The sequence below is a fragment of the Eptesicus fuscus genome, chromosome 3 (genome assembly GCF_027574615.1).
Source record: "Eptesicus fuscus isolate TK198812 chromosome 3, DD_ASM_mEF_20220401, whole genome shotgun sequence".
Taxonomy (NCBI): Eukaryota; Metazoa; Chordata; class Mammalia; order Chiroptera; family Vespertilionidae; genus Eptesicus; species Eptesicus fuscus.
The window spans coordinates 32,528,163-32,554,862 of record NC_072475.1 but is presented as its reverse complement, the minus strand read 5'-3'; the positions used below and the strand labels follow the sequence as shown (position 1 = coordinate 32,554,862).

The window sequence follows — 26,700 nt, the reverse complement described above, 5'->3', positions numbered from 1 at the left end:
ACTAAATTTGTGTATTTCATTGATACCAAGTAATTTTTTTGCCTTATTTTAACATCTCCTAAAAAGGAAAGCAGCTTACAGTGCAGGGCAAGTCAGTTTAACTGATAGTGTTTTCTCTTTTGTAGAAAAGAATGACTTTTCAAAAAAAATCAATGGCATACTAGATTCAATAGAATGATAGCAAATGATCCTATGAAAGCAGTGCAAACAGGACAAGTCTGTGTGCTGTTTTATAGGCGAGACAAGCAACAAGGCAATCTCATCCTGTTCGTGGAGAAGAGGTGGACGTGGGGACAGTCAGGATCCTTCAGCTCAGGCAGGACACCTGGGATGAGCAAGTATCACTTTTCATGTTGTTAGGATTTCTTTCCATTCACCAATAATTCAATATCCCAAATACTGGATGCCATAAAAATAAAACCCATCAAATATTTTACTGAATGCAATGTAAACTAAATATACCAAGTCTATCTTTAAAAATACACTAGTTACCAATTACATCTAAATCTCTGAAAGTAGGGACTCAAGCATTGTTGTTGTTTTTTCAAATCCCAGGTGACTCAGCTGTGCAGCCAAGGTTGACAAGTAATGTAAAGCACCTGGCTTGCACAGACACATCAAAAAAACTATTAAAACAAACAAAAAAAATAAATACTGGTAATTTTCTTTCCCTTTTTTGTTACTATTCAAGATTAAATTATGCTAATAAAATTTTAGAGAAATTAATGAAGTACCTAAAGAGTCCTAAATGATAATTCAACATCTCAAACAACCTAGATAATTAAGCTCTTGAAATCTGCCCTCACTTGAACCTATTGAAGTAAAATTCTGGTCTTTTCATGAATTAAAGAGCAAGAGAAAAAAGAAATTGAGAGACATGAAGAATTTTAGAAATGATCTGGTTCAATCCTCTGATTCTGAGGTGAGGAAAGTTAGGCCCTGGTCAATGAAACTACATTGAATGGAAAGGAAGTTAAACCACTATCAGGAGATGCTCTCCCTTTAATTGAAGCCGTTAAGTTTTGTCAGGTTTCTTCCTTCAAAAGGGGGAAGAGGGAAATTAACAATATAACCAACTGATTTTTATTGCACGAGTTCAAGTCCAAAGACCTTTGATGTGAACCTAAATCAATTTTTTAAAAACTGCACAAAACAGAGGGTCTGTGGGAGGTGCACAGTTAAAATTTGTATTGACAAAGGAAAACAGGCTTGAAATAAATTTAAAGAAGTCAGATTAGCAAGGCTATTACGCACTTTATGTTGAGCCATTTCCTATGTCTCCTAAGTATGTTATCCAGAGCTACTTTTCAGCACTCTGGCTCAAATTCTAAAGAGTCTCATTTTCTCAAAAGTCTGTTTTGTGGTTAATTACTTGCCTTCTGACTACTCTGGTGATAGCCAAGAAACAGGTAGAATGCACCTGTTGTTCTTGAGTTTCATCTGAGTTGGAGGCTGACATTCTATTCACCTCTAAAGAATGTTAATTGCTGATACCAGCATGACAGGTGCAATGAGTATTAAAATGATCAATGAAAACTCACAGAACAGCAAGGGAAATCATCTAGACTCTAGATTCTAGAGAACATGAGAAAATTTCTCAAGAGCTGTAACTTTAATTACTAATAATTGGTCTGGAATTCAACAATTTGACCCTTGAAATAGATTTTTAAAACAGGGCACAAATTTCTAAATTTCTACAATGGTGCCCTGTCCATAGGAGGAAAAAAAAAAAAGTATAATCCTGTTTTCCACGTTACTATGGAGTCATTCACTACCCCTAACTGCCTCTCATGGGTAACTTCTCCTCTTTTCTGAGGACAATGTTCCTCTGCTCCAAATCCTTGCTGGTGTAGAGTCCTATCTATTTTGAATTCTGAGTCACTTCCTTTCCCCCATTTGATGCTTCAAAACTTTCCTGTTTCTTTAGAATACTTTGCACAGTGAAGCCAACTTCCATATGAGCCCACCTACTTTTTATCCGCCCCTTTTGGCTTTCTCTTTACTATCACCCAGCTGACTTGGAGAGGGGGGGGAGGGGAGGGGAAGCAATGTACTTATTACTTGAATACAGTGTATGATATTCTTTTATCTGTTTGGAATATTTTTCATATTTCCATGTTTCCTAATTCAGTGACCCCTTCTATACTACATAATACGATTCATTAAACTTTAAAACATCCCTAGGATATCCTTGGCAATCATTTTTTTTTCCTCATTATGTGGGAACTCAGGCACAGAAAAGAAAGGAATTTCTGATAAAATGGCAATTGAATTAGAAGGTGTAAACTAAAAGACTGTAAAGGGGAAATTTTTCAGATAAAGATTCTATCTTTGAGCATGTAACAAAGAATTTAAACCATTATCCTTTTTTTTATTTTCTGCATCTACATGGACTTTTTCCCTTTGTCCATTTTGTGACCATACTTAATCCTGAGTTTTTTTCTTTTATTTAAGGGCACCATTTCTCTAAGTCCCCTTTACTTACAAGTGCCCCTCACCCCACAATCTCCTACTTCAGTTCTCAAAGCTTGGTCCCAGAACCAAGGACATCAGCATCACCTGGCAACTTCTTATAACTTCAAATTCTCAGACCCCACACTCCAGACCTGAATTAGCAATGGGAGGAGGCGGGGGCAGCAATCTGTGTTTTAACAAGCCCTCCAGGTGATTCTGATCCATGCTGAAGTTACTGGTAATTGTCAGTGTCTGACACATGGATGCCATGCCCTTGATTCAGCATTCTGTGGGGACCACTTGAGTCAAGTACCAAGATGTTTCCAAGGCGTCTCCACCATTCAAGTTACCAGGCTAGATCCACAAGGGAACAAAGAGGAGAGCACCAGTCCCAGCCCAATTCTTTTATTAAGTCAAGTGAAAGCAGGGCTAAAGGCAGCTTCAGCAAGCAGCAAGTTGTAACATGGCTATTTTCTCATCTACCTGTTTTAACTCCATCTGCCTGCACAGTCTCACCTGTTCTAATCAACTTTGAATTTTATTAGTTTACAATATGTGAGCTACTGTGTTTACATCTAAATGACGGGAAAATAAATCTGTACTCTGCTGAAAGAAGTAAACTCAAATTTGTTTGATGACCCCCGTTTATTGCTTATGAAAGTTTGTAAGAAAAACTGAAGAGCAATTTTAATTAATAGGTTCAATAAAGACAACCACCACAAAGAGTTTACTTAATACATTTATGAATAGGAGATAAAATATCCTTGAGCACTTTGCAAAACTTCCCAAAGAAGACTAACCTGGATGAACAGACACAAGTATGCGGGCAGCCTGTGCAGTGTGATGTTCTGGGAAAACACCATGAGAGTTTCTGAAGCTCTCCTGAGGGTTAGGTTAACCAGAAATTCTCAGTCTCCACAGCTTATTAGAATTACCTTGATGCTTTTCAAAGGTAATGCCTTACTCTCTCTAATCTGACAATTCCCTACAATTAGCCTGGAGATCAACTTGTGCAGCTTTTTAAAATTCCCCGGATAATTCTGATGTGCCCAAGTTTCAAGCCACTATGTTATTGCAACCACCTTTAAAATTCTGAGATGTTAGAGATGTTCTTTACCTTAAGCATATGACGCAAGAACTATATTGCTCAAGATGCAAATGCTTGACCCACAGTAATAAGAACTGTTTTGATCATTAAGAATAAGTTATGCCAATTAATCTCAGATCTTGACATGTAATTTTTGGGATAAACCATGCTACTGCTATATTCTATTAAGATTTTGTAACTAGTTCATGTTTATACTCAAAGACAATGTAAGTATGAAGGTTTGATTACATAGCTCACAAAGATTTTCTTCCTCAACAGGAGGAACCAATTAAATTCTAGCTGTGCCAAAGTGCTCATTGTGTCCACACTGCTTATATCCTGGTACATACAGCAGGCACCAAATACTGACACTGTTATATCTAGCATAATACTCACTAACTCTATGTTAAAAAATCCAATCCTGCATACCCAAAATCATCCAACCCTGGACAACTCTTAAAGTCTTGGCATTTCAAGATCAAGTAAACAGAGTTTAATCTGACATTTAGATGAGATAGGTGTATGAGTATGTAGCCACTTACATGAAAATTGCAAAATAAAGCAGATAAAATATATCTAGTCATTCCTCTAACAGAGACTAACAGTCACTCAAAAGAACACTAAGGATAATGCTTATATTTTTATATTTTTATGTATCAAATCCTATTCCCAAAGCTTTTCTTCCCTCTTCTTGTCAGTTTAGAATAAAAACTATAGCTAATAATTAGAAGATTTTTAAATGAGGTGGAAATTCCTATAGCCAGAATGATACCACAAAAAAGTGTTAATTCTGGCTCTACCCTGCAATATATAAAGTGTCCATAAAGGCGTTACATTTAAATTATGGTATGCTTCCATTTTAACCCAGACACAAAAAGACTTGAAGACTTGAAAAAAAATCAACTTTTCTCTCCAATTGCAAAAGAAGTGTGAGGGGGAAAGTTAGAGAACAGAATTACATCCAACCCACAGAAGAAATGCTGGTACATTCAAAGAACCCCAAACCATAATGTCATAAATGAAAGTCACTGATGCAGGCGATTCTGAGGCCAGTTCTATTCATAGAGCAGGTCCTCGAATAAAAATGTTTCCTTCGACATCGTTTTGTTATAACGTTAATGAAATGCCATAAGAACTTAACTCTTGGAACTTAACTATGCTTATGTCAATTAGCCTATGGTAAAACTGGTTTTGTTATATGTCCTTTCACTATAGTTCCAAGAACCTATCCCCAACGTTAAGTGAGGATGCACTATATTTAGATAGGGCGAGAAAGGAGTATTACAACATATACCCCTTTTATCCAACTGTCTTCACATCCTCAAAAATAGTGTGCAAAACACCTTCCAAGTCATTAAAAACTCTCCTTAGAGAAACAACCCCCAATTTGACAAGCAGAAAAAAAAAGTCCTTTTTTTTTTTTTAAGTTTGCCTTCTTTATCCTTTTTTGTTAATCCTAATGCTTGTCCAATTAGGACAGAGTGAGCACAAAATGTTTACTCACGAAGATTTACACTGCAGGACAAATATTTTTCTGAAAGACCAGATTCCACCTGTTTTAAGGAAATATACACCCATTTATCTAGTGCCCATGACTTGTCCCTCTCTTCAACGTGTGTCCCATTGGTCAGTAAGCCTCGGCATCTGCTAAACATCTCTAATTTCTGTTCCCACTTCCACATCCCAGCACCACTGCCCTTTTCCCAGCTTTCTTCTCCTCCTTCCTGCCCTTCCCTGTGACCTATCTTTCCACTTCCCTCACCCTTTCAGTCTTCACAGCTGATGAAGAAAGAGAAATGTACTCTCTATCAACCCCACTTAATTCAGTAACCAGACTCCTTTACAATTTAAAGTGTACTCTACATATTTCTGGATCTGGCAGTTTTTATTGAAACTTTACTGATATAAATGCTATAACGTTTCACTGCATGAAAACATTGAAATATGAATGAGTAATCAAAATTAAAATGTTTGCTAATAATACAAAAGATAAATATAAAGCTGGTCTTTTACCGTTAAATAGCCTTAAAAAATATTTTCCAAGGTGTTCCCAGACTATTCCTCACAGAAGAAAAAGTTAACAAAAGAATTAATATAATAATCATCCCCTCATGCTTTTTATAGGTAAGAGGAATAACCCATATATTGGACCTCTTCAGAATTAGCATGTGTTTTTAGAAACACATTCATGCATGTATTGTCTTAATTTGAAGAACTGAGAATAAAAATAGCCAAATTTAACTACTTAAGCACAGTTGCAATGTCTTAATTTGAGGAACTCATAGTAAAAATAACCAAATTTATCTAGTTAAGTGCAGTTAAAACAAACAAAAACCCTCTGTGAATTAACTAAAGAAAATTTCCCACCATTTGACATGAATTTTTAGCAGTATATTAGGAAATGACTTTCCCTTATTCTGAACACCTAGTAGATGCTGGATAGGCATTTGGGATACAAAGATCACTGAGATTTGACCGCTACCAGTGAAGAACCCTTTACAGACTTATTTCAAGACCCTTCTAACACAAAATTTTCAAGTTCTAAGTGTAAAAACAAGAGTAAAATATACAGAAAGAATGAAACAAGAAGGAAAAGACTACAAGCTCTGAAATAAAATGTGGCAGGCAATTGAGGTAACATGACATTGTTAGCTCTTCTGAATTATCTGACATGCAAAGAGCTGTGACATTTAAGGAACTCCAAGCAGTGATACCTTCAGAAATGGCATTTTAATCATTGTTTAACAAGCCTGAAAGGTAAAAGGCTACAGGGGCTAAATTCCCATCACATATTTTTTAAATGTATTATTTTTTAAGTAATATGACTAGAATGTGAAGACATCTAAAAAACAAAAGCACCCTAACCTCAAGTTTACATAGGTTTTCCTGAAATGCATTAAAAGGGCAGGTAACAAAAATGAAGAGTGGTTAGATGTCTAGCTATAATGGCTGGAAGCCTAATAATGGTTTTTATTTATTGGATACTTACAATGACTTACACTGTTTCAAATGCTTTCTACACAATAGCAGCCCTTCAAGACCTATGCTGTTATTCCAATTCTATAGATAAGGAAACTGAGGTGTAGAGAAGTAACTAATTTTACGATCTACAACTAATGTGCAGGGAATTTCTAAGCCAGGCAATCTCACTCCCAAATGCATAATGATCTTACCAATATGCCTTGCTCCCTCAGTACTGCCTAAGAGAAGAATGCATTAAATAGAAATTAAAATTATGGAATTTAATTGAAATTTAATTGTAAAAGGCAAGGCCTAAAGAAGAGAACGCATACCCAGAAGCACTCCTTTGAAGGCCTTTCTAAATATGGCTGCTCAGGCACAGTGGGTGAGTTTGTTTTTTATCCAAAAGAAAAGCAATAAATAAAGCTTCAGCTACAAAAAAACAAAACAAAACAAAAGCAATCCATTTTAATTAAATGCATGGAACAGTGGACCCATTGTTTTGTCCACAATGCTATATCTTAACAATATATACATTCCCATAAACCTTAATCTGAAATGTGTGAATTGTTGCCATCACCATCAACCCTGTGACAGTCAGCCTATTATAAACTAGTGGTCCTGTGCATAAAATTCGTGCATGGGGTGGGTGTTCCTCAGCCGGGCCTGCACCCTCTCCAATCTGGGACCCCTCAAGGGATGTCCGACTGCCAGTTTAGGCCCGATCCTAAACTGGCAGTCGGACATCCCCCTCACAATCCGGGACTGCTAGCTCCTAACCGCTCACCTGCCTGCCTGCTTGATCGCCCCTAACCACTCTCTGCCTGCCAGCCTGCTCGCCCCCAACTGCCCCCCCCCGCTGCCAGCCTGCTTTCCCTGAACTGCCCCCACCCGCTGTCCTGATCGCCCCCAACTGCCCCCCCTTTGCTGGCCTGCTCACCCCCAACTCCCCCCACTCCCCTGTCAGCCTGCTCACCCCCAACTGCCTCCCCCTGCTGGCCTGCTCTCCCCCAACTGCCCTCCCCTCCTGGCCTGATCAACCCTAACCGCCTCTGCCTCCGCCCAGCCACCATGGTTTTGTCCAGAAGGACATCCAGAAGGTCTCCCGGTCTAATTAGCATATTACCCTTTTATTAGTATAGATAGGCAATGAAATAGGCTAGAGCATCAACTCATTTCCACAAGTCGGATAATCAAGTCATGCCCATGACATCTGTTTAGAATAAAAATAATCAGCAAAGCTGTGTACATTACTAGATAATGATGATGATAGTATTTATAATCGATTATCTCACAATCTTATTGGGTAGACATTAGCAACTATACCCATTTTAAGAAAGGAAACAGGCTAAAAGGTTAAGCATTAGCTAGCAAACTAGAGGACTTGCACTTTACTATTAAAATATAATCTTTATAACTTCTAACAAATCAAATCACCAAAACTTTATTTGGAGAAAAAAAGCCAAAGAAAGTCTGACAATAAAATATTGGGTGAAGCTTTTGTCCTAATAATGTAAATGTAAGAATAGCTATAAACCACCAAGTTAACTGGGAAGGGCAGAAGGAGAAAAGCACAAGAAGCAGACACACTGGGCACCTCCCTAGATAGGGACTTCACACCTCCTGGAAGCAACACCATTTAGCACTAATTTTACCGAGTCTCATAACATTGCTCAATCCCATCATGACAGCTGCATGTATGATCACAGGCTTTCCTCCCACCCCTTCCATAAGCTGGACCTTCTGCTCTGTATCTATCAGTATTCACCAACTCTTATGGAGACCACCCTGCTGATAAAATTCCAGTTACACGGCAGCAAGCTGTGTTTGAAAGGGGGCCTATCAGGTCAGCATGCAGAATGTCTACTTGCAACAAATGGCTGTGCATGTCATGTATGAAAGGAAAGCCAAAACACAGTGGCCAAAATAGAGCCCCCAAACATTTCAAAGGTCAGGTATACTCCAAAACACTGAAAATGATTTTTCATCAATATCACTCACACACACACACACACACACACACACACACACACACACACGACTAATTTACCCTAAAGCTAACTAACATATAGGAGTTATAAAATGAGCTGGCAAGTTGGTAGAGTAATTCATATGCTCCTAGAAACTCAGACTCTGTTAGAGCTTCACTAACTCTCACCAAATACAGCTTTGAATCTATCAGAAAAAGATGAGCGGGACACTGGAGATAGCCTGGGAGAAAGACTTGTATTTTCAATTCTAAGTGATTTTTCAAGTAAGGCCAGACTGTTCACAATAACATTTCAAATTAGCAATCCCTCACAAACTCCCTCCAAATGAAAAAGAAATGGATTTTCAAAGCAGTTTCTTATAAAAAAAAGAAGCTCTCAAAATCCTAACCTTGTAATAGGAAAAATATTTCCACTAATATTTCTGCAAATAATTAGTCAAATAACAAACAATCAATTACATGTTCAATGTAATAAAAGTTTGCAAAGATTGAGAAGGACTTGAGAAGACATTTATACTACAGTAATTTCACTTTCAAACCACCCAAATATTTTTGATGAAAAAATTGCAAATTTAGACAAGGCAAGGGTTCAATCAACCTTGGAAGACAGACTTCATTTGCAATAGGTCCTCTTCCCTTGGTTTTAAGCCAATAAAACAGAAATTTCTCATTAATGTGCAGAGTCTGCTTTAAAGGAATAGACCATATAGAAGCTTTGCTTTGCTTGTAACCCCTAGCTATGACACCACTCATGTCATCTATAATAATAAAAGCGTAATATGCTAATTAGACCGGGCAGCCAAACGACCTTCTGGACATCCTTCTGGATGACCTTCTGGATGAAGCAGCAGCTACGAGGGCCGAGCCCCTTGCACGAATTTCATGCATCGGGCCTCTAGTTTCTCAATAAACAAAAAGCAAGAGACAGGGAGCGTTCCCTAGGACCTGTCATGAAATTATTAGAAAGAATGACAGGTCAGTGTTTTAATGTGCCAAACAAGTCTAATAAATGCACTTAAAGTACAAAATGAGAGGAAAAAGGCAACATTAAGGTCCCTGTGGCAGTCTGGATGCTGAATCATACAAGGAGGGGAGGTGGGATACAAACAAGGAGATTCAGAAATGTGGAACTGCTCTCAATGGGGTCATTCACAGAGCCCCGAGCAGAGCATGGTGTTCATCAGTGATATGGTTCCCACACACACTGGGCCAGGGGGAGAATGAGATGCAGAGCTGAAGGAGGCTTAAGGAGAATAAGCAGAAGAGAGAATAAGTTTCATGTTCTAATGGCTTCTAAGCTACAGCCATCTCAGAGAAGGGGTCTCCTTGAGTTCCCCCCACCATATATTCTCCCATCATTTTGAGGTCTCAACCCACTATACACAAGTCAGCAAAGCAAATGGTCTTCGTAAAAGATACATAATTATTGTGGGCAAAAACATTAGTAATTATCTTTAAATATTATTCTTTATTAGAAAAGTGGCAATTCCCAAACATCTTACTTTGATCTGTTTTACAGAGTCATCATGACATTCACCTATTTTCTTCAGGCTCACAATTTGTATACAACAGTCTTACAACACAAATGAAAATTATAGTATTATTATAGGATCAAAACGAACGTTCTTCAGACTCTAAGCATGTTTCCCTATAGAAAACAGATTAGTTTCAATTATCAATGTATTTGAATTAGGAAATTCTTCTATAGAGACTGTCAGGACTAACAAAAGCACCTAACTAGACATCTTTAAGCTTCAGGACAATAATAAAATGTAAAAGAAAAATCATCACACTTGAGGTGATGCCAGAGCCAGTCAACGGTCTAGTCAGTAATTATCATCAGGTTGCATGCTGGGAGATAAGATGGGGGGTACTGTTTCCTGTCACAACTGAGTTCATAGTCTAATTCAAGGGCTAAGGAAAGGTCTGCACATACAGCCAGACTGTTTTATGCAGGGCTACCTCTACCTGCTCCCCCAGAAATGCAGAGAAAGGTCAGGATGAAACGCAGTGGTCCGGGAGGGCTCCTGGAGGAGACAGACTAGAGCCTTAAAGGAAGTATTGTATTTGTTTTGGCTGAAAGATTTTACAGAGAGCAGAGAAATGGCCCAGATAAAAAGATGGCATGTGTGGGCAGGAAGGAAAGCTGCACTGCCAGCACCGCAGCCCAGACAAGGATATGAAAATAATGGGAGAGACCTGCAGCTGCCCACTATTAATTCCTGACTTTAAGCAAAGGCAAGAATTCACATTGATTGCTAAGATTCTTTTTTCCCTAACAATCAGCTCTTTGTCTAGGATGCCATAGGTAGAATGCAGCCTCCCAGTGAGAATAAACTATGACCTTTTGTGGCCCCTTCAAGACCTATGATTCATGTTTCATGGAAAATATTGAGAAATAGTCCATTAGAATGAATCTGCTTTCACAGCATATCGTATGTTTCCTGTGTTTTTCTTCCTTCATTATCACCAAGGACATTCCCATAAAAACAAAATCTTGTTTTTTCCCCAGAGTAACCATTTTTTTATATTGATTTGCTTAGAATTTCCAGACTGCTTTTCCATGACATCACAACGAGCTTCTTGGGTCTTTCTTGTGATGCCATAAATGTCCTATACAAAAGATTATTAGGGAAACAAATTCAACTACAAGCAAAAGGGGTTAACATTATACATGTAATTTCAAAGTTTCCAGGAAGGCCCCCAACCAAGTCCACTCCCTAACCCTATCTCCCCACCATCAATCCCAAACCTGCTGACCAGTGCTGAAATAGCAGAATTCTCCAGCTGACAGTTTCAACCATGGCGTAACCAATAGGTATGACTTCAAAGTTTCCAGGAAGACCACCACCACCAACTGCCCCACCACCACCACCAAAACCACTTCCCCACCTGCTGGCTGGTGTGGAAAGAGCATCAGTAGAGCTTTGCTTTCTTAACTTTAATCTCTAGTAAAATGTAAATGCTTCTTTCAGGAGTTTCCATTACAATATGACTGTATTTCCAATCTTTTCCTAATAGGTTTTTTTTTTTAAGGCAGGCCAGAAAAGACTGCCTCCCACTGTCCTAGTCCTCTCCCATTGCACCCCTTCTCTTCCAGCAGCTGGAAGCCCCACCTGAACGCTCAGCCCATCCCAACTCTGGGCCCAATCCTGACTTGGGGCAAAAATAATTTAAGGAAGTTCTAAGTCAATCCCAGTATCACACCGCCTGCTCTGACTCTGATAAAGACCCAGTCTTCACCATCCACCTTTGCTCTGCAAACCATCTCTATCTCATCCTGGCTATCAGTACCCATCCTGGTATCCTGCCCAGAATCCTGTTATTCCAGGAATAGGAACCCACCTTCCTCTTGTCATATGCCCAAGGAGACCTACTATTTGAGTTCATGCTTCCATGTACTGAGCAATAAAGATCTCAAACTCGAGAGTCAGGCATACCAGAGATGAAAGCTCGACACTGCCTCTTTCCAGCTATGTGACTTCAGCTGTGTGAATTAACCGTTACAGGCCTCATGTGTACCTATCAACCCATTAAATATGACTAAATACATAGCACAGCGTAAGAGCTGAATAAATATTAACAATGTTAGGGATGTTACTCACAGTGAAAGGATAACATAACTTGTGTTAGAATTTTTAAATATACTGTCTATTCCCAAATTCTGTGTTGTTATGCCCTAACCTCCTGGAGTCAAGGGTTTACTAATTCACAGGGGAGTTAGTCAAATGAAGGCTTTTGGGGGTAGGGTTGCTGAGTGATCACAAGTTATACATTAGAGGCAATCAATGGGTCTGGACTCAAAGTTCCAGATTCTACAGTTCATCCTGTTCCCCCAGTGCTTCCCGAGTCCTGACAAACCATGTGATTCCAGGTCCTAGTCCCTCTCATCTTGTCCTGTGTCATTTCAATTAATTGGCCCAGGTACCACCATGCCCAAAATAAAGATAACCATAGCATGGGGTTTTCAGAAGAGAACAAAGAATAGGAAGGCTGGGGAAGCCAAAGATAAATGGCTTTAGTCAAAGGCATTTTTGAAATCACTGGAAGGGGTGTTAGTGTCACTTATCTCCAAGTATCATCATGAATAAATACAAAGCTCCCATTGTGAACGGAGCAACATACTTGCAACATTCCCTACAGAGTATACCAGTTACTGACATGGACTCACACAAAAAGTGGGAGAGAGGCTAAGTAGACGAATATATATACACACACACACACTCTCCTCAGACATCAAGAAGTAAAAGCAGGTGGCATGAAAGTGTGGATTTTATAGATGTTGAACTACTCAGCAATTTGCTTTTATAGATTGTTACACATACTCAGTTGTAGAGGGACACAGTTTACCTGCCAATTCAGGAGGCTCCAAGGATACCATGCCCAGAGGCTCAACTGCTTTCTCACTGAACTGTAAACATCAGCTTCATTCTAACAGGTGAAGTGACTTTTCATCTGGTGTGACTTTTTTAAAGATATAGATTGAATTCTAAGTTTCATTTGTTGATAATATCCATCTATTAAAGTACTATAAGATCAAAGATTCTATATCCCACACTATTTTAAAATATTCACTTCCTCTCTTCTTTGACCTGAAGTTTTTGTCAATAAAAACTAGGTTTGGTTTGAAATGGTTTAGAACAGCGGTCGCCAACCAGTGGTCCACGGACCACTGGTGGTCCACGAGGTCCAAAAGGTTGGCGACCACTGGTTTAGAACACCACAGATGAGTTTCAGGGACACAATGGCCAGAGAAATGCAATCAGTAAAAATTACTAAGAGTGGTTAAGTCACTTCAAATTAACTGCAATTAAAACTCATTAGGCTTGAATCTTAAAAACAAAACAAAACACTCATTTCTCAAAAAAAAAAAAAAAATCCTAAATTTGTATTCATATAGGTACAAAAACAAGTAGTGAACTTACAAAGCAGCATGCTCCATTATGGAAAGCAATAGAAAAATCAACCTTTTCCATGTAACTCATTATAGAAAACCAAACAAAGGGTATTTCCCCTCATTTGTTAATATAATGATAAGCAAGTCCAGGTATTAAAAACAAGCCCTAGGATCAGTGGGTTGGGCACTGTCCAGTGCACCGAAAGGTTGCCAGTTCAATTCCCAGTCAGGGCACATGCCCAGAGGCAGGCAGGAGGCAGCCAACTGGTGTTTTGCTCTCACATGAGTTTCTCTCTCTCCCTTTCCCTTCCCCTCTCTCAAAAAATCAATTAAAATATTTTAACAAATAAAAATAAGCCCTATGATCACACTCCAGTCCAATCAGTAACCTAGTAGTGAACTCAATTATATGTCAATTTGCCATAGGTCCAATCACTGCCAAAAACAGCCATCATGAACAGTGCTCTCCAACACAAGTGTTTACAGGTTAATACAGATCTGGATTGATCTTCCTACAACAGAATTCATTATGGATCAGAGTATCTAAGTATTCTTTCCAAAGTGAACTACAGGGAAGAGACACTGGTATCACACAAACTAGAAATTAACTGAAATGCCCAACGAGCTGTACCCAATTAAAGAACTACACCCAAGGAGCTTCTAGTTGATGCTATATTGGAATAAGACTTTGGAAATCCTGGGAGGGGGTATTTTGTATATGGGAGGGACATGAATTATTGGAGGTGGAGTGTAGAAGGTGGTGGGCAGCTTAAATGGTCCCCAAATATTCCTGCTTGCTGGTAGGCAACCCTGTCTAAACCCCTTTCTTGAGTGGGCTGAACCTAGTCTTGCCTCTTGCCCTCTACCTGCTGCTGTGATGAAGCCAGCTGCAAGAATGTAAGTGTCCCCAAGGAGAGCCACTTAGCAAAACACTGAGGGACGCCTCCTGCCAATACCCTGCAAAAAACTAAATCCTGCCAATAACCACTTGAGCAAGCCTGAAAAAGGCTGACCCTCAGACATGCTTTAAAATGACTGCAGCTCTAGGCCATACCTGAATTTTAACATTTTGAAAGGCCAGAGCCATAGGACACAGCTAAGCTGTGCCCAAATTCCTGACCCACAGAAACTGTAAGACAATAAATGTTGTTTTAAGCCACCAAACTTGGGAGTACTCTGTTAATATCTATCTGATAATAAATGACAGGTCATTAATAGAAATATTACCTATAAAATCATCATTTGGATAGCATCACAATATATATGCAAAACTTTTATCTAATTTGAAAAAGTACTTCCTATTCTCAATTGGAATTTTTCAGGTCTACCAAATTCCATAATATATAAAACCCTGCAAGCTTTCCCAAGTTAAATTAATGCACTTAAGGGTCAATAGAATACTAGAGGTATTTAACTCTGTCTCTTTTATATCAGCGTCTACATCAGCATAAAGGAGTCCCTATTTGACAGAAAGAAAAAGAAAAAAAAAATTTTTAATTTCAAGATAAATTTTACTTCTAGAAAAATCATAGGTAGACACAGAGAAACACTCCACTTTGTTAAAATAATAAAGAAAAACTCCTTTGATTAGAAGGCTTCCAAAAAAAAAATCTCTTACCTTGAATGCACTGAAGTGTTCCATCCTCCGCTCTTATTGTAAAAGTCTCACCTGGGTTAACTTGAACAAGAATAACCTGCCAAAATAACACATTAATTTCAATTTAATACTAGAACATCTGGGATTTCTCTAACAGTTTTATTACCTAAATTTATGTTCTAGACAGGAAGTATGTGGCATAGAATCTTGTATAAACACAAAATTTAGGATATGTCTCAGACCTGGTTCAAATGTGAGGGGACTAAGCATATGCATTTGAATTTAGCTAAGTGAATTCCCCAGTGTTGCTTATGATGCTATGTGACTCAAAATCTCAATTTTAAGATATGGTTTCCTCTCACACAATTCCTCTTATTCTTTCACTAATTCAGAGACGGCAATTAAAAAATTAAAAGATCAGAAACCATACTTATAAAGGAAAATTACACAGAGAAATGAGGTTCTGACCTAAAAATGTTGCATAATATTCCCATGCGTCTATTACTGACATGGGGTATATGATTTTTATTTTGTTACAACAGAAAGCAATTTACTAAAAAAGATTGGAAAAAGCATCTGTGTATAGGATCTGGAAATAATAATGAACAGTACAAAATAAATAAATAAATATTACAAGTAGTTCCCACCAAACACTCAGATTTTTAAATCCATTACCTAAATGTCAGTGTTTTGGTCATATGAACATAAATATTTAATATTAGAAGACAACTTCCAAAAGACTGGACCATGCATGGCAACGGCAAAGTATGTTTTCAAGAGCCTCAGAGTTTTAGTTCTAATCTAATGTAGTTCCTCTTTAGATAAAAAGAGAAAAGGTCACTAATTTATACGTAAATACAAATTAAAGGACATAACCCATGCTTAAAAACTGTGGTTAAAAATCATGTGCAAGGTGACACGAATAAAATAATGACTATATATTTTTAGAAATTGGAAAGATGTCAGTGTCATTCATCTTAGTCTTTGGAGCAAGCCTTGTTCTTCTCTGCCTTGAAATCATCAACTTACTGTTCCCCTGTCTGTAATGCTCTTCCTGAACTCCTTAATCTTTGCCCAGGACTCATCTTACTCTTCCCCCAACTAACACCTACACCAACTCATCCTTGTGAGCCTAAGAAATGGCATTTGACTCTCAGGAAAGCTCAGGTCCCCAATAATAAGTTCTAAAAAAAACAACAAAAAAAACTCCACTTCTCCTTCCTAGAATTTATAATTGCAATTAATTAAGCAATTATGTTAGTGTCTATCTTTCCTTCTTTAGTCTAGGCTCTAAAATCATAAGATCTGGCACAAAATAAGTGTTCAAAACTATGCCTGATACAGACTAAGTGCCCGACAACTATTTTTAGTGACTGAGAGCTGTAAAACATAAGGAAAACCACTGCGAATAATTCACTTATAAATTAAGCTTTCTTTACATGTAATTTAAAAAGTCAACATTTTTACTATATAAACCACATGTAGTATCATAACATCTGTTTTGCAAATTTAACTTATCTGTTTTGTAAATTTATTGAGAAAAAAACATTCCACCTTTAAAAACTAAACCTTTAATACCCGTGCATTTTGATTCTTCTAATAATTCACCACAGGCGACACTACTGGCATATTAAAAATGTTCAATATCAGGAAATACATTAACTGGAGAAAACAGGGTCACTCAGCGAAAATAATCCGAACTTCATCCCTGGTGCTTCTCATTACCTTGAATTATAACAGTTATTTCAACATGATCTATTTTTCCTGTACCATAACTGCATCAATAACCTTTCAGTCCTAAATATTCAAAACTCTCACCAATGTAAGCACATTGTGCCATTTTAAGAACTAAAAAAAAAAAAGCCCTTGGTGTCTATAGAATGACTAAAGCATTTCAATTGCTTTCTTGAAAGTGAGCTTTTTATTTTATTTTATTTTATTGTGTGTGATTTTACTGAGCTTTATTTTTAATTTAAATTATTGTTTGAAGTATTACATAAGTCTCCTTTTTCCCCCACTGACCTCTCCCTGGTTGCCCCCACCCCCCAGTACATGCCCTCTCCCCCGACCCCCGTCTGTGTCCATTGGTTATGCTCATATTTGGTTGATCTCTTACCCTCTCACCCCCCACCTTCCCTCATAGGTTAGACAGTCTGTTCGACGCTTCTATGACTCTGGTTCTATTTTTGTTCATCAGTTTATGTTGTTCATTATATTCCACAAATGAGTGAGATCATGTGATATTTATCTTTCTCCGCCTGGCTTATTTCACTTAGCATAATGCTCTCCAGTTCCATCCATGCTATTGCAAATGGTAAGAATTCCTTGAAAGTGAGCTTTTTAAAGCCATTCCTAACATGAAAACAGTTGTGATTTAACTTTATATAAACATTGAACATAACTCGACTACAATGGAATGAAACAATACTCCAATAAAGAAATTTTTCATGCCTTTTCAAAAGTCCACAGGCAAATTCTAACATCAGAGCAAAAACCACCTGCTTGGTGTTTATACCTTTAGGAAGATGCCTATAATATATGCCTGTAAAATTAATTAGTTGGGGGGGGGGAAATCACTGGACATCAAGACTACGTCCCAGATATTCTTTGACAATCCCAAATTCATATGTCAGACTAGTCCTGAATGCTGGTTCTAAAAGTACAATTCACCAGCATTATCGAAAGTCCCAGACACAAAAAGGGATTGATAAATTGGGGTATGAGGTTCCAGATTCTGTCACATCATGTGTTTATCATATTGCATAAAAAGTGTCTATAATGGTTCATTAGCGGTCACTGACACCAGACCACATTCAAAGATGCATCCAGCCACCGAAAGTCATTTATGTCTTCCCCTCTTGCTTCTGTTGAGGCCAATTCTAGACCCCCATCCCACTTGTTCAGGGAGAAAGATGATAGGTAAAGGGCTTTTAAGCATCCTACTAAATAAAATACCTCCTTTCAAATGTTTAGTTCCTGTAATTTTCCCTGCTACTGGGTTGCTATGGCAACCAGATTATAATCTACTAAGTTACCTCAGAAACCAGGCAAATCTCCTGTGTCCCAATATCAATTTTTCTTAGTAAGAGCCAAAGTCATTATTTGAACAAACCGTATTCATTTGGCACCGAGATATTTTAAATGAAAGCATTTTGCTTTACTGTGGCAGACTGACCTCCTTGCTGTTTTCACTGTCAATAAAGGAGAGATAAAAATAAAAATTTGACACACACCAGCCCAATGATCTGTCCCTGAAAACAGACATGAATGAGAAGGCGGCAGAAAGCCTTGCATCACCAAGCCTTGAGGAGCATGAGTCACACCCTGGCAGGCTCCCTGGTACTTAACCTTCTACATCATACAAGCCAGTCTCTCTCTGTGTCTCTCTGTCTCTGTCTCTGTCTCCCCCACCTTTCTCTTCCTCCCTCCCTCCTTCTTTCTCACCACAAAGCAGACATAACTGTTACAAGTTCTTTTAAATACAGAATGTGAAGCATAACATCACTGTCCAAACCTCATCATTTTTTGTCCACTCACTAAGCATTTTCTGCTTTTCCAACGTCAGCATTAAAACAATTCATGCTGTGTTCTGTGTCTTGTCAGAGGGAAAAAGAAAAAAAGACAGATTTCAACCACTGATAGATTTTTGCCCCATAGATGTTAAAATGGAATCATGTTAATCAAATTATTAAGAGCATACTTCAGGTCACTATTGCTTCATTGGTTCTGTTTCAAATCTCTTAGTGCTACATGAACCAAGCAGCCCGAAATAACCAAAGGCAGTTTATCCAGGCTTAATGAAAAATAAGTGACCACTTTTCCAAAGTCTAAAGAAACAACAAAATAAGAGGTAGGATTAATATAATTGAGCAAAAGGCCAAACACAGCATCCTGGAAAAGCTTTAACCAGCAAGACAACTGAAACCGGTGTAACAGATCTTTCCTTAAAAGTAAGCCTGAATCGGCCCTGGCCAGGAGGCTCAGTTGGTTGGATGTCATCCCGTACACCTAAAGGTTTCAGGTTCAGTCCCAGGTTAGGGCGCATACCTAGGTTGTGGTTTGGGCCCAGTCAGTCGCCCTAGTCAGTCACACATCGATGTTTCTCTCTCTCTTTCTCTCTCTCTCTCTCACACACACACACATACACACACACACATCACTAAACATACACTGAGTGGCCAGATTATTATGAAATCTGAACACATAATACTCAGTGTATATCCTATATAATAAAAGGCTAATATGCAAATTGTCCCCTTGACCAGCAGGCAGGCCGGCCAACCACCCATATCCCCTCCCCCTGTCCAGGCTGGCCGGACCCCACCCATGCACGAATTCATGCAACGGGCCTCTAATATATATATATATATATATATATATATATATATATATATATATGCACACACACACATATATATACATACACACACACACACATACACATACACACACACATATACATACACTGAGTGGCCAGATTATTATGCATTCAGAGATCATAATAATCTGGCCACTCAGTGTATTCTCGAGTGCAGATTTTTTTTTTTTTTTTTTTTTTTTAGTCATTCTAAATCTGTTTCTTAATAGAAGAGGAAAAGGGAAACTACTTTTGCAATTTAAATTTGGGGTGGTTGATTAACCAGAAGATCAATTTATGCCTCAAATAAAAATTACCAGCCACCTGACTAAATAAGCACTGTCATGTACGTGGCCATCACAAAACCTTCTGCTGGGACAATAGTACTGACTGACCGAAGATGAAATGTTACATTTTCAGCATTCTGAAAGTTAAACGCAATATCCACATAACTGAAATATAAACTATGATAGGAGAGGAGATAGCATTTCACTTTTGGAGCTTTTTGAAACGTCCCAAACTCTGTGAGGTGTTTTACTCTCAGCTGTTTCATGTATAAATGAATACTTCTCACTTGGAGGAAGCATTTAGGATCACCCAACAGATACCTTTAGTGGAAAAAGTGATACAACCTAAAAACTGCAGAATTCCACTTGAGGAAGGATTCTATCCAGGAACATCCAATAACTTTTAAGAAGTGATCTTTGACTACATGAGAGGAATAGTAGCACCTTTTTGCGCTCTCTCTCTCTCTCTCTCTCTCTCTCTCTCTCTCTCTCCTCCCCTCTCCCCCCAATTTTGGAACTCCAGAGAAATCCTGGAGAGCTCAACCCAGGCCCTAAGGGACCCAAACCACCTAACAATACACACCTTTGAGACCCTAGTCCCTCGCCTCTATGTCACAGACCACAGTGGCCTCAAGAGATACATCATTTGTTTTCTCCAAATCAAGAAAAGAAGCTTCAGATGACCAGCACTTATCTTTGTGGTAATAACATGATACAAAGAAAATGTCCCAAGATTTAAAATGTGAACAGGTAAAATAGAAAAGTAATGGAAGATGATGGGAAAATACTGATTGCCTCATCTGCTCACTTGTCCTACTTGAAGCCTGAATCCACAGCTGGCAGAAAAACAACACACAAGACCAGGAAGCCTCCAAAGGTACTTATACACTGGGTCAAGACACAAGGAAATGGATGGCATGTAACACCCTTCCCTTGGTCAACACCACTCACAGGATAAATGGTCTTGTCTTGTTTCTTCCTGAGCTTTAGGGCTCATTCTGTTTAAAGCAAGGAGCAAGAATGCTCCAGTGCTCCAAAATTTCTAATACTCTGATTTCCTCAAAGGATGGAAGGTGAAAAAGTTGTCCCCCTCAACAGATCATTTCATCTCTCAAATTAAGTAAGCATGATGCAGCCTACTTATCGACTCCTAACAGGTGTTTTTCCTACAATGATTATATAAATAGCTATTAATTATGAACCTGTATGATCTTCCAGGAAGGTATTACCAACCAGATTTCACAGATGGGGAAACTGAGGCTTAAAGAGGATAAGTAACTTGTCTAAAGTCACAAAACTACAAAATGACTGAGCTGCCCTAGACTCCAGCTCTGTCTGACCAAAATGCATGCTCTTCTCTTCTACACACAGCTTCCCCCTCTGATGGGGGCAGGCTTCACAGAGTCCATTCTCTATGAAGATACTTCAATAAACAGCTAGAAGAAGAGCAAGCATGCAACTGGGTCAGAGGCATGTCACCAAAGTCTGAGGACATTCTCTTCTAGGAAATCCAGGCTCACTCCCTGAGCCAGAGCCCCACACTCCCACTATGGCAGTTAAGTTGTAAGGAATCCCACAACAATAAACAGTTGTTTTTATATTGGGCAGGATTTATTCTCATAGTCGTTTCAGTCCTTGAATTCCCTCAGAATCCTGAGAAGAAGCAATGAGCCAACCACTTGATTATCACAATCACTAGATGCCATTTTTCATGACCCAATAGGATGCAAAAGAAAGAAAGAGAGGTGGGGGTAAAGGGGAGAGATCAACCAAAGGACTTGTGTGCAAGCATATGAGCCTAACCAGCGGTTAAGGACAACATGGGGGTAGGGGCATGTGTGGGGAGGGGTGTGGGATGGGAATGGGGGGATGAGGACTAATATGTGATACCTTAATCAATAAAGAAATTTAAAAAAAGAAAGAAAGAAAGAAAGAAAGAAAGAAAGAAAGAAAGAAAGAAAGGACTCTGCAGAAGATTGAATCTGTATTTCCTATGCCTCCCAAAAGTCACCTGTCAGTAACCAAAAATGCAGGAATGCATTAGTAGGTAAACCAAAGACAAAGAAGTCAGATGAACCAAAGAGGACATTTTTATACACTGAAATTACACCATTGCCTGTTGAAAATATATACACTCAAGAGTTCAATAACTACATTTCATGAAATAAGTGTCCTTAGAAGAATTACTACATTACGGTCTTAATTGAGCAAATATTAATGAGTGCCAGAATGGGTCTAGAATTCCTCTAAGCATTGAGAATAGAACCTTAGAAAACACAAAGTTTTGCCCAACTCAAAAGCTAAGAAATGGAACTTGCATGGCATAGGGGTGGGGGGATCATTTAAATAAAAATAAAGCATTTACAGATAGTAGTAAGGGCTATAAAGAAAATACAATGGCATCTTGTAAAAATTGTACATTTCTACTCCCTTTAATTGTATACTGCCTAGAATAAAGAGATTACATTACAAAAAGAGCTGCTGTTTGCTAAGAATAAAAATATAGCATTAACTTAAATGGAAAAAATGCAAAATGTAATATAGATGACCAAAACTAGGTTAAAAGCCTCTTTTAAGGGAACCACAAATGCCAGAGTCTAAAGTTTCAACTACAGGACTTTCAAGATAAAACCAAGAATATAAAAGACCAAAATTCCATGTAAGTCTAAGTGTAGTTTTCCCCTGGCTAACAGCTACCAAATATCCTTATACATTTGAAGCACCATTATTTTGAAATCTTTTTATTTTATTTTATTAAATACATTATTCACGTTTGTTGAATACCAAAAATGTAATTCTTCTTCCTTTAAAAATTATGTTCACACCCTGGCCGGCATGACTCAGTGGTTAGAGCATAGGATTGCAGATGGAGGGGTTGAAGGTTTGATACCCAGTCAAGGGTGAGTACCTGGGTTGCAGGTCCATCCTGAATTTTGGAAGCAACCAATTGATGTGTTTCTCTCACATCGATGTTTCTCTCCCCTTCCTCCTTTGTTTCTCTCTCTCCCCTTCCTCCTTTCCACTCTCTCTAAAAAAAAAAAAAAAATCAATGGAAAAAAATATCGTCGGGTGAGGATTAACAACAGCAAAAAATTATGTCCACTGAGAACAAATTTTGGTTCCTGTCATCACCATTTCAGGGTGAATTCTTGTAAAAACTGTCCATCAAGTGAGGTACAAGCCCTTTCTAACCCTCAATTCCATCCATGTGCCCATGTTCCCAAACTTGGCTCTGGCCACACTGATAAGGAATCAACAGCTCGGGCTACGTTTCACCTAATCAGCCCTCCCCTGAATGTGCTTTGCACACTGAATCTAGAATGTCTCCCTCCATTTAGACACAGCTACCTCAGGTCTGGTTTTTACTGGCTGAGACAGAGCAACACAATCCATGCTGATGTGCTTAATTAATGCCACACAACTCTGGAAAGCTGTGCACTGAACCTAAGCAAACAGCTCTGTCAGAATCTCAAGGCCAGTGAAGAACATATTTAACTGCCTATATCCCAATATTCTTCTATTTTTAAGACTCATTTCAATGTTGACCACCTTACCCATTTAATACTGTTCTACTGCTAACCTTATTCATTTAACACTGTTCTACCACTTATGACATAATCAAGCAATAATGTGCCCATAAAGAATGTTCTCATCCTTATAACAGAAAATCAGTTCCCAATACTTTGTCATTAAATATTCTAGAATTAACAATTCTAATTGTTATACTTTATATTAATTACTTAAAATTAATACTAATATTGTCTGTTATTTTGTGCCCAGTAATGTCAACCCAGAAGTAAATACAACTATGTAATATTCTAGGAATTTGGAAGGATTTTGCAGAAGACAGAGAAATATTTCCCACTTCATGCCATTGCAGAGTATATTATCACTGATTCAGGCCTTGACTTTGCATTGATTATTAAGCTTATTTAAATCAATACTTAATGCAATTATTGAACCCTTGATTATTCAACGAAGATTTGCTGAGTAGTTATTATGTACCAGGCACTTTATTAAGCATTGATAATTCTAAGATGAGAAAGATGAAATCCTACCCATTTGTGTGTTGGTTGAACAGTAGAAAATACAATTAACTGTAATAAAATGTGATTATTTGCTAGTAAGTGCTATGGAAACTGAAGAAACCATGAAGAAATGAGGAAAAGTTATAGTTAGGAGTAACATTTAAAATGGGACTGGGAGACTTCAATTAAATAAACAAAAGAACAATTACACAAGCAAATACATGGAGGCCCGATGGTATAATGTGTTCAGAATTCAGATGGGCTAGAATTTCAATCTAATCTCATTTCAGTTTCATTTCTAAACTAATCATTTAAAAGTCAACTAAGATGCCCGAGATACACAGTGAGAGGAGTAAATCAGAAAGATCACACCCTAATAAAGTTAATTTTAAAAAATAAAACAGGCCCTGGCTGGTTTGGCTCAGTGGATTGAGCGTTGGCCTGCGGACTGAAGGGTCCCAGGTTCGATTCCGGTCAAGGGCACATGCCTAGGTTGCGGGCTCGGTCCAATGTGCAGGAGGCAGCCAATCAATGATTCCCTCTCATCATTGATGTTTCTATCTCTCTCTTCCTCTCCCTCTCTGAAATCAATAAAAATATATTTTAAAAAATAAAACAAAAAAGAAAGACTATAGTTGAGTCCCAGCTCTGAAGGTAAGACACTTAATCCATCAAACCAGATATTTTCTCAACTGAAAAAAAATAGATAATACCTACCCCATATGTGTGCTTAAGAAACAGGGAAACCCTAGTATAGTTCTAGTACAAGGCCTTACACATAATATGTGCTCAATAAATAACTTTTATTAATATTTACTTTTCTTTCCATTTCTACCAGTGGCAAATCTTAGTTAAAAATGTGGCCTCTCATAACAGAGTATGTATAAAGAAAAAATTTTACTGAATCTGCCATATTTCATGTTCTCAATAAGATCTAAAACCAGCCAATTCTCACCTCTGACCAAATTTTCTGTTTGGGAAACATTCTGGCTTTCACCTCCCAACTGATTTACATTCCAGGGTCTGTGCAGCTTCTGTGGATCCCAGCAACAACAGTGACTTTGGAATCCATTCACAGAAGTTCTGAAATCTAAGCCCTTTCTTTACATCTACAAAATGGTTTGAATTACTTGGAAACGCTTCTAATTAAGATTATCATAATGAAAGCCAGCAATAAAAAGTAATAAAATAACACCACAGTGTGTGGAAATTTCCTATTAAGTGCTCAGAACTCCAGGAGAGGACCCTTTTCTGACCCATAAGCTGCCTTCTCAAAGCACACAGGAAGAATTAAACTTGGCCAGGGGCACCAGGCATTTGCCTTTACAAACACTTAAGCAACTAAGTTGAGAGGTTATGCACCATACAATTCAGGAGAACAGAATTATACAGCTGGATGCTTAAGACCATTACAAAGTTTAAAGAAAAAGTCCAGATTTGGGGTTTCAAGGCAAACAGACTGAAAACACTCTTCAAAACTGTAACGCTTGAAGATTTTCCTTTCTACATTTTAGTCCTAGAGCTTTGTAAGCAACTGTTGGAAAGCTCGGTGCATTTATACTCAGTCTTGGAAGAATGACATCCCTGAGTGCATACACATGCTGACTTGTACAAATGAACATATTATTCCAATTCTTCCCTCATTCTGCACCAAGTCCAAATTCAGGGCTGACACTAGTCTCTGCAGACGACGCAGGAAAAACGTGACAAAGATTTTCCAGCCAGTCCCTCCCCTCTGCACACGCCCTCAGCACATACAGGCACACAGCCGATTCTGTGCACGGCTCTAATTCAGGGCCAGTTTATGCACCATGACATCAGCACAGTAGAAGGAGCCAAGTTTAAACTCCATCTGGGACACATAATGTCCAGGCACACTGTGACTTCTTTTGTTTATATACACTGACTAAATATGTCCTGGTGGTAAATGAACTAAGTCTTAAGATTGATTTCCCGAGGCCTCCAAAACAATATTCTGCACCCCTGAAGCAACTCCCTGTCTCTAGTTCTCTTTCCAAAGCTATTCGTAAGTGATTTTTAACAGAACCCTTGATTTTGAAATATATAATTAACATCTTGAGGAGAGTCAAAGTCCAAGAAGCCCTGCATCAATCTCAAAAAAAAAAAAAAAAAAAAGGAAATAGCTAGCAAAAGGGTGTGGTATCACGGCTCACGGTACAAATACTGGGTGACATAATTCTGTGTCCCCGAGAACAGGAATACCCAGAGGTGAGAGATTTAAGAAATGCTCATACAGCAAAATGGCGTTTTTTGTTTTGTTTTTTCTCTTTCAGGACCAACTTGGATTTTTTTATTTTTATTCTGGCATTACTTCAGAGAAATAATTACAAATTCAGAATGAAAAACAAACAATTTTATAGGTTCAAGTCTTACAACAAGTTTTTAGATTTCTTTTAAGACACAAAAACTGTGCCTCTAGGGTGATGTAATACTTGAATGAAAATGAAACGCAGGATCTGGGAGGAAAAGAAGGCAGACAAAAAGGGCCCCTCCTAACTCCCAGGGTGAGTCTCCCCAGGAGAGGAATGCCTGCTACCCTGTCTGCTCACCACCAGCTCAGCAGCTGCTGACCCCAAAGGGGACCACTCCCCTGCTGCTAATCTCAGGGAGACAACCATTCCCCAAGGAAAGAAAGGGAGCAGCTCCTGAGAGCTGGGCCTCAGATGACTTCACTCCCAACTCCTCCAAACTCAACTGCTGCCTCCAGGCCTCAGACACTACCAGGACTGCTCAGTCTGCACTTCGCAGAAGCTCCAGAGTTAGAATCTCTGCCACCTTCCAGAGCTAACATGAAGGTCATATAAAAAACATGAGTACTCTTCTTTGTGAACTCGACCACTTACTACTGGGCAGAACCCAATCCCATGTCTCTCCAGACGGTTTACCTGCACAGGACAAGAGATATGCCTAACCCAGCAACCCCACCCTTCCTGAAAGGTAGGACATAAGTGGATTCAAAACCCAGTGCTGTGATTTGCCAGCTGTAAGTACTTAACCTTTCTGCCCTCTGGTTCTGTCTGT

At 38.6% G+C, this 26,700-nt stretch overlaps 1 protein-coding gene across 1 annotated transcript in view; it reads right to left on the bottom strand.

The window, feature by feature from the left end:
• Positions 1 to 26,700, bottom strand: part of FNDC3B (fibronectin type III domain containing 3B) — a 331,142-nt gene that overhangs the window by 222,246 nt on the left and 82,196 nt on the right. The window contains exon 3 of the mRNA XM_054713730.1: positions 15,008 to 15,083. Coding sequence (XP_054569705.1) covers positions 15,008 to 15,083 — 76 coding nt within the window. The remainder of the gene's footprint in view (positions 1 to 15,007; positions 15,084 to 26,700) is intronic.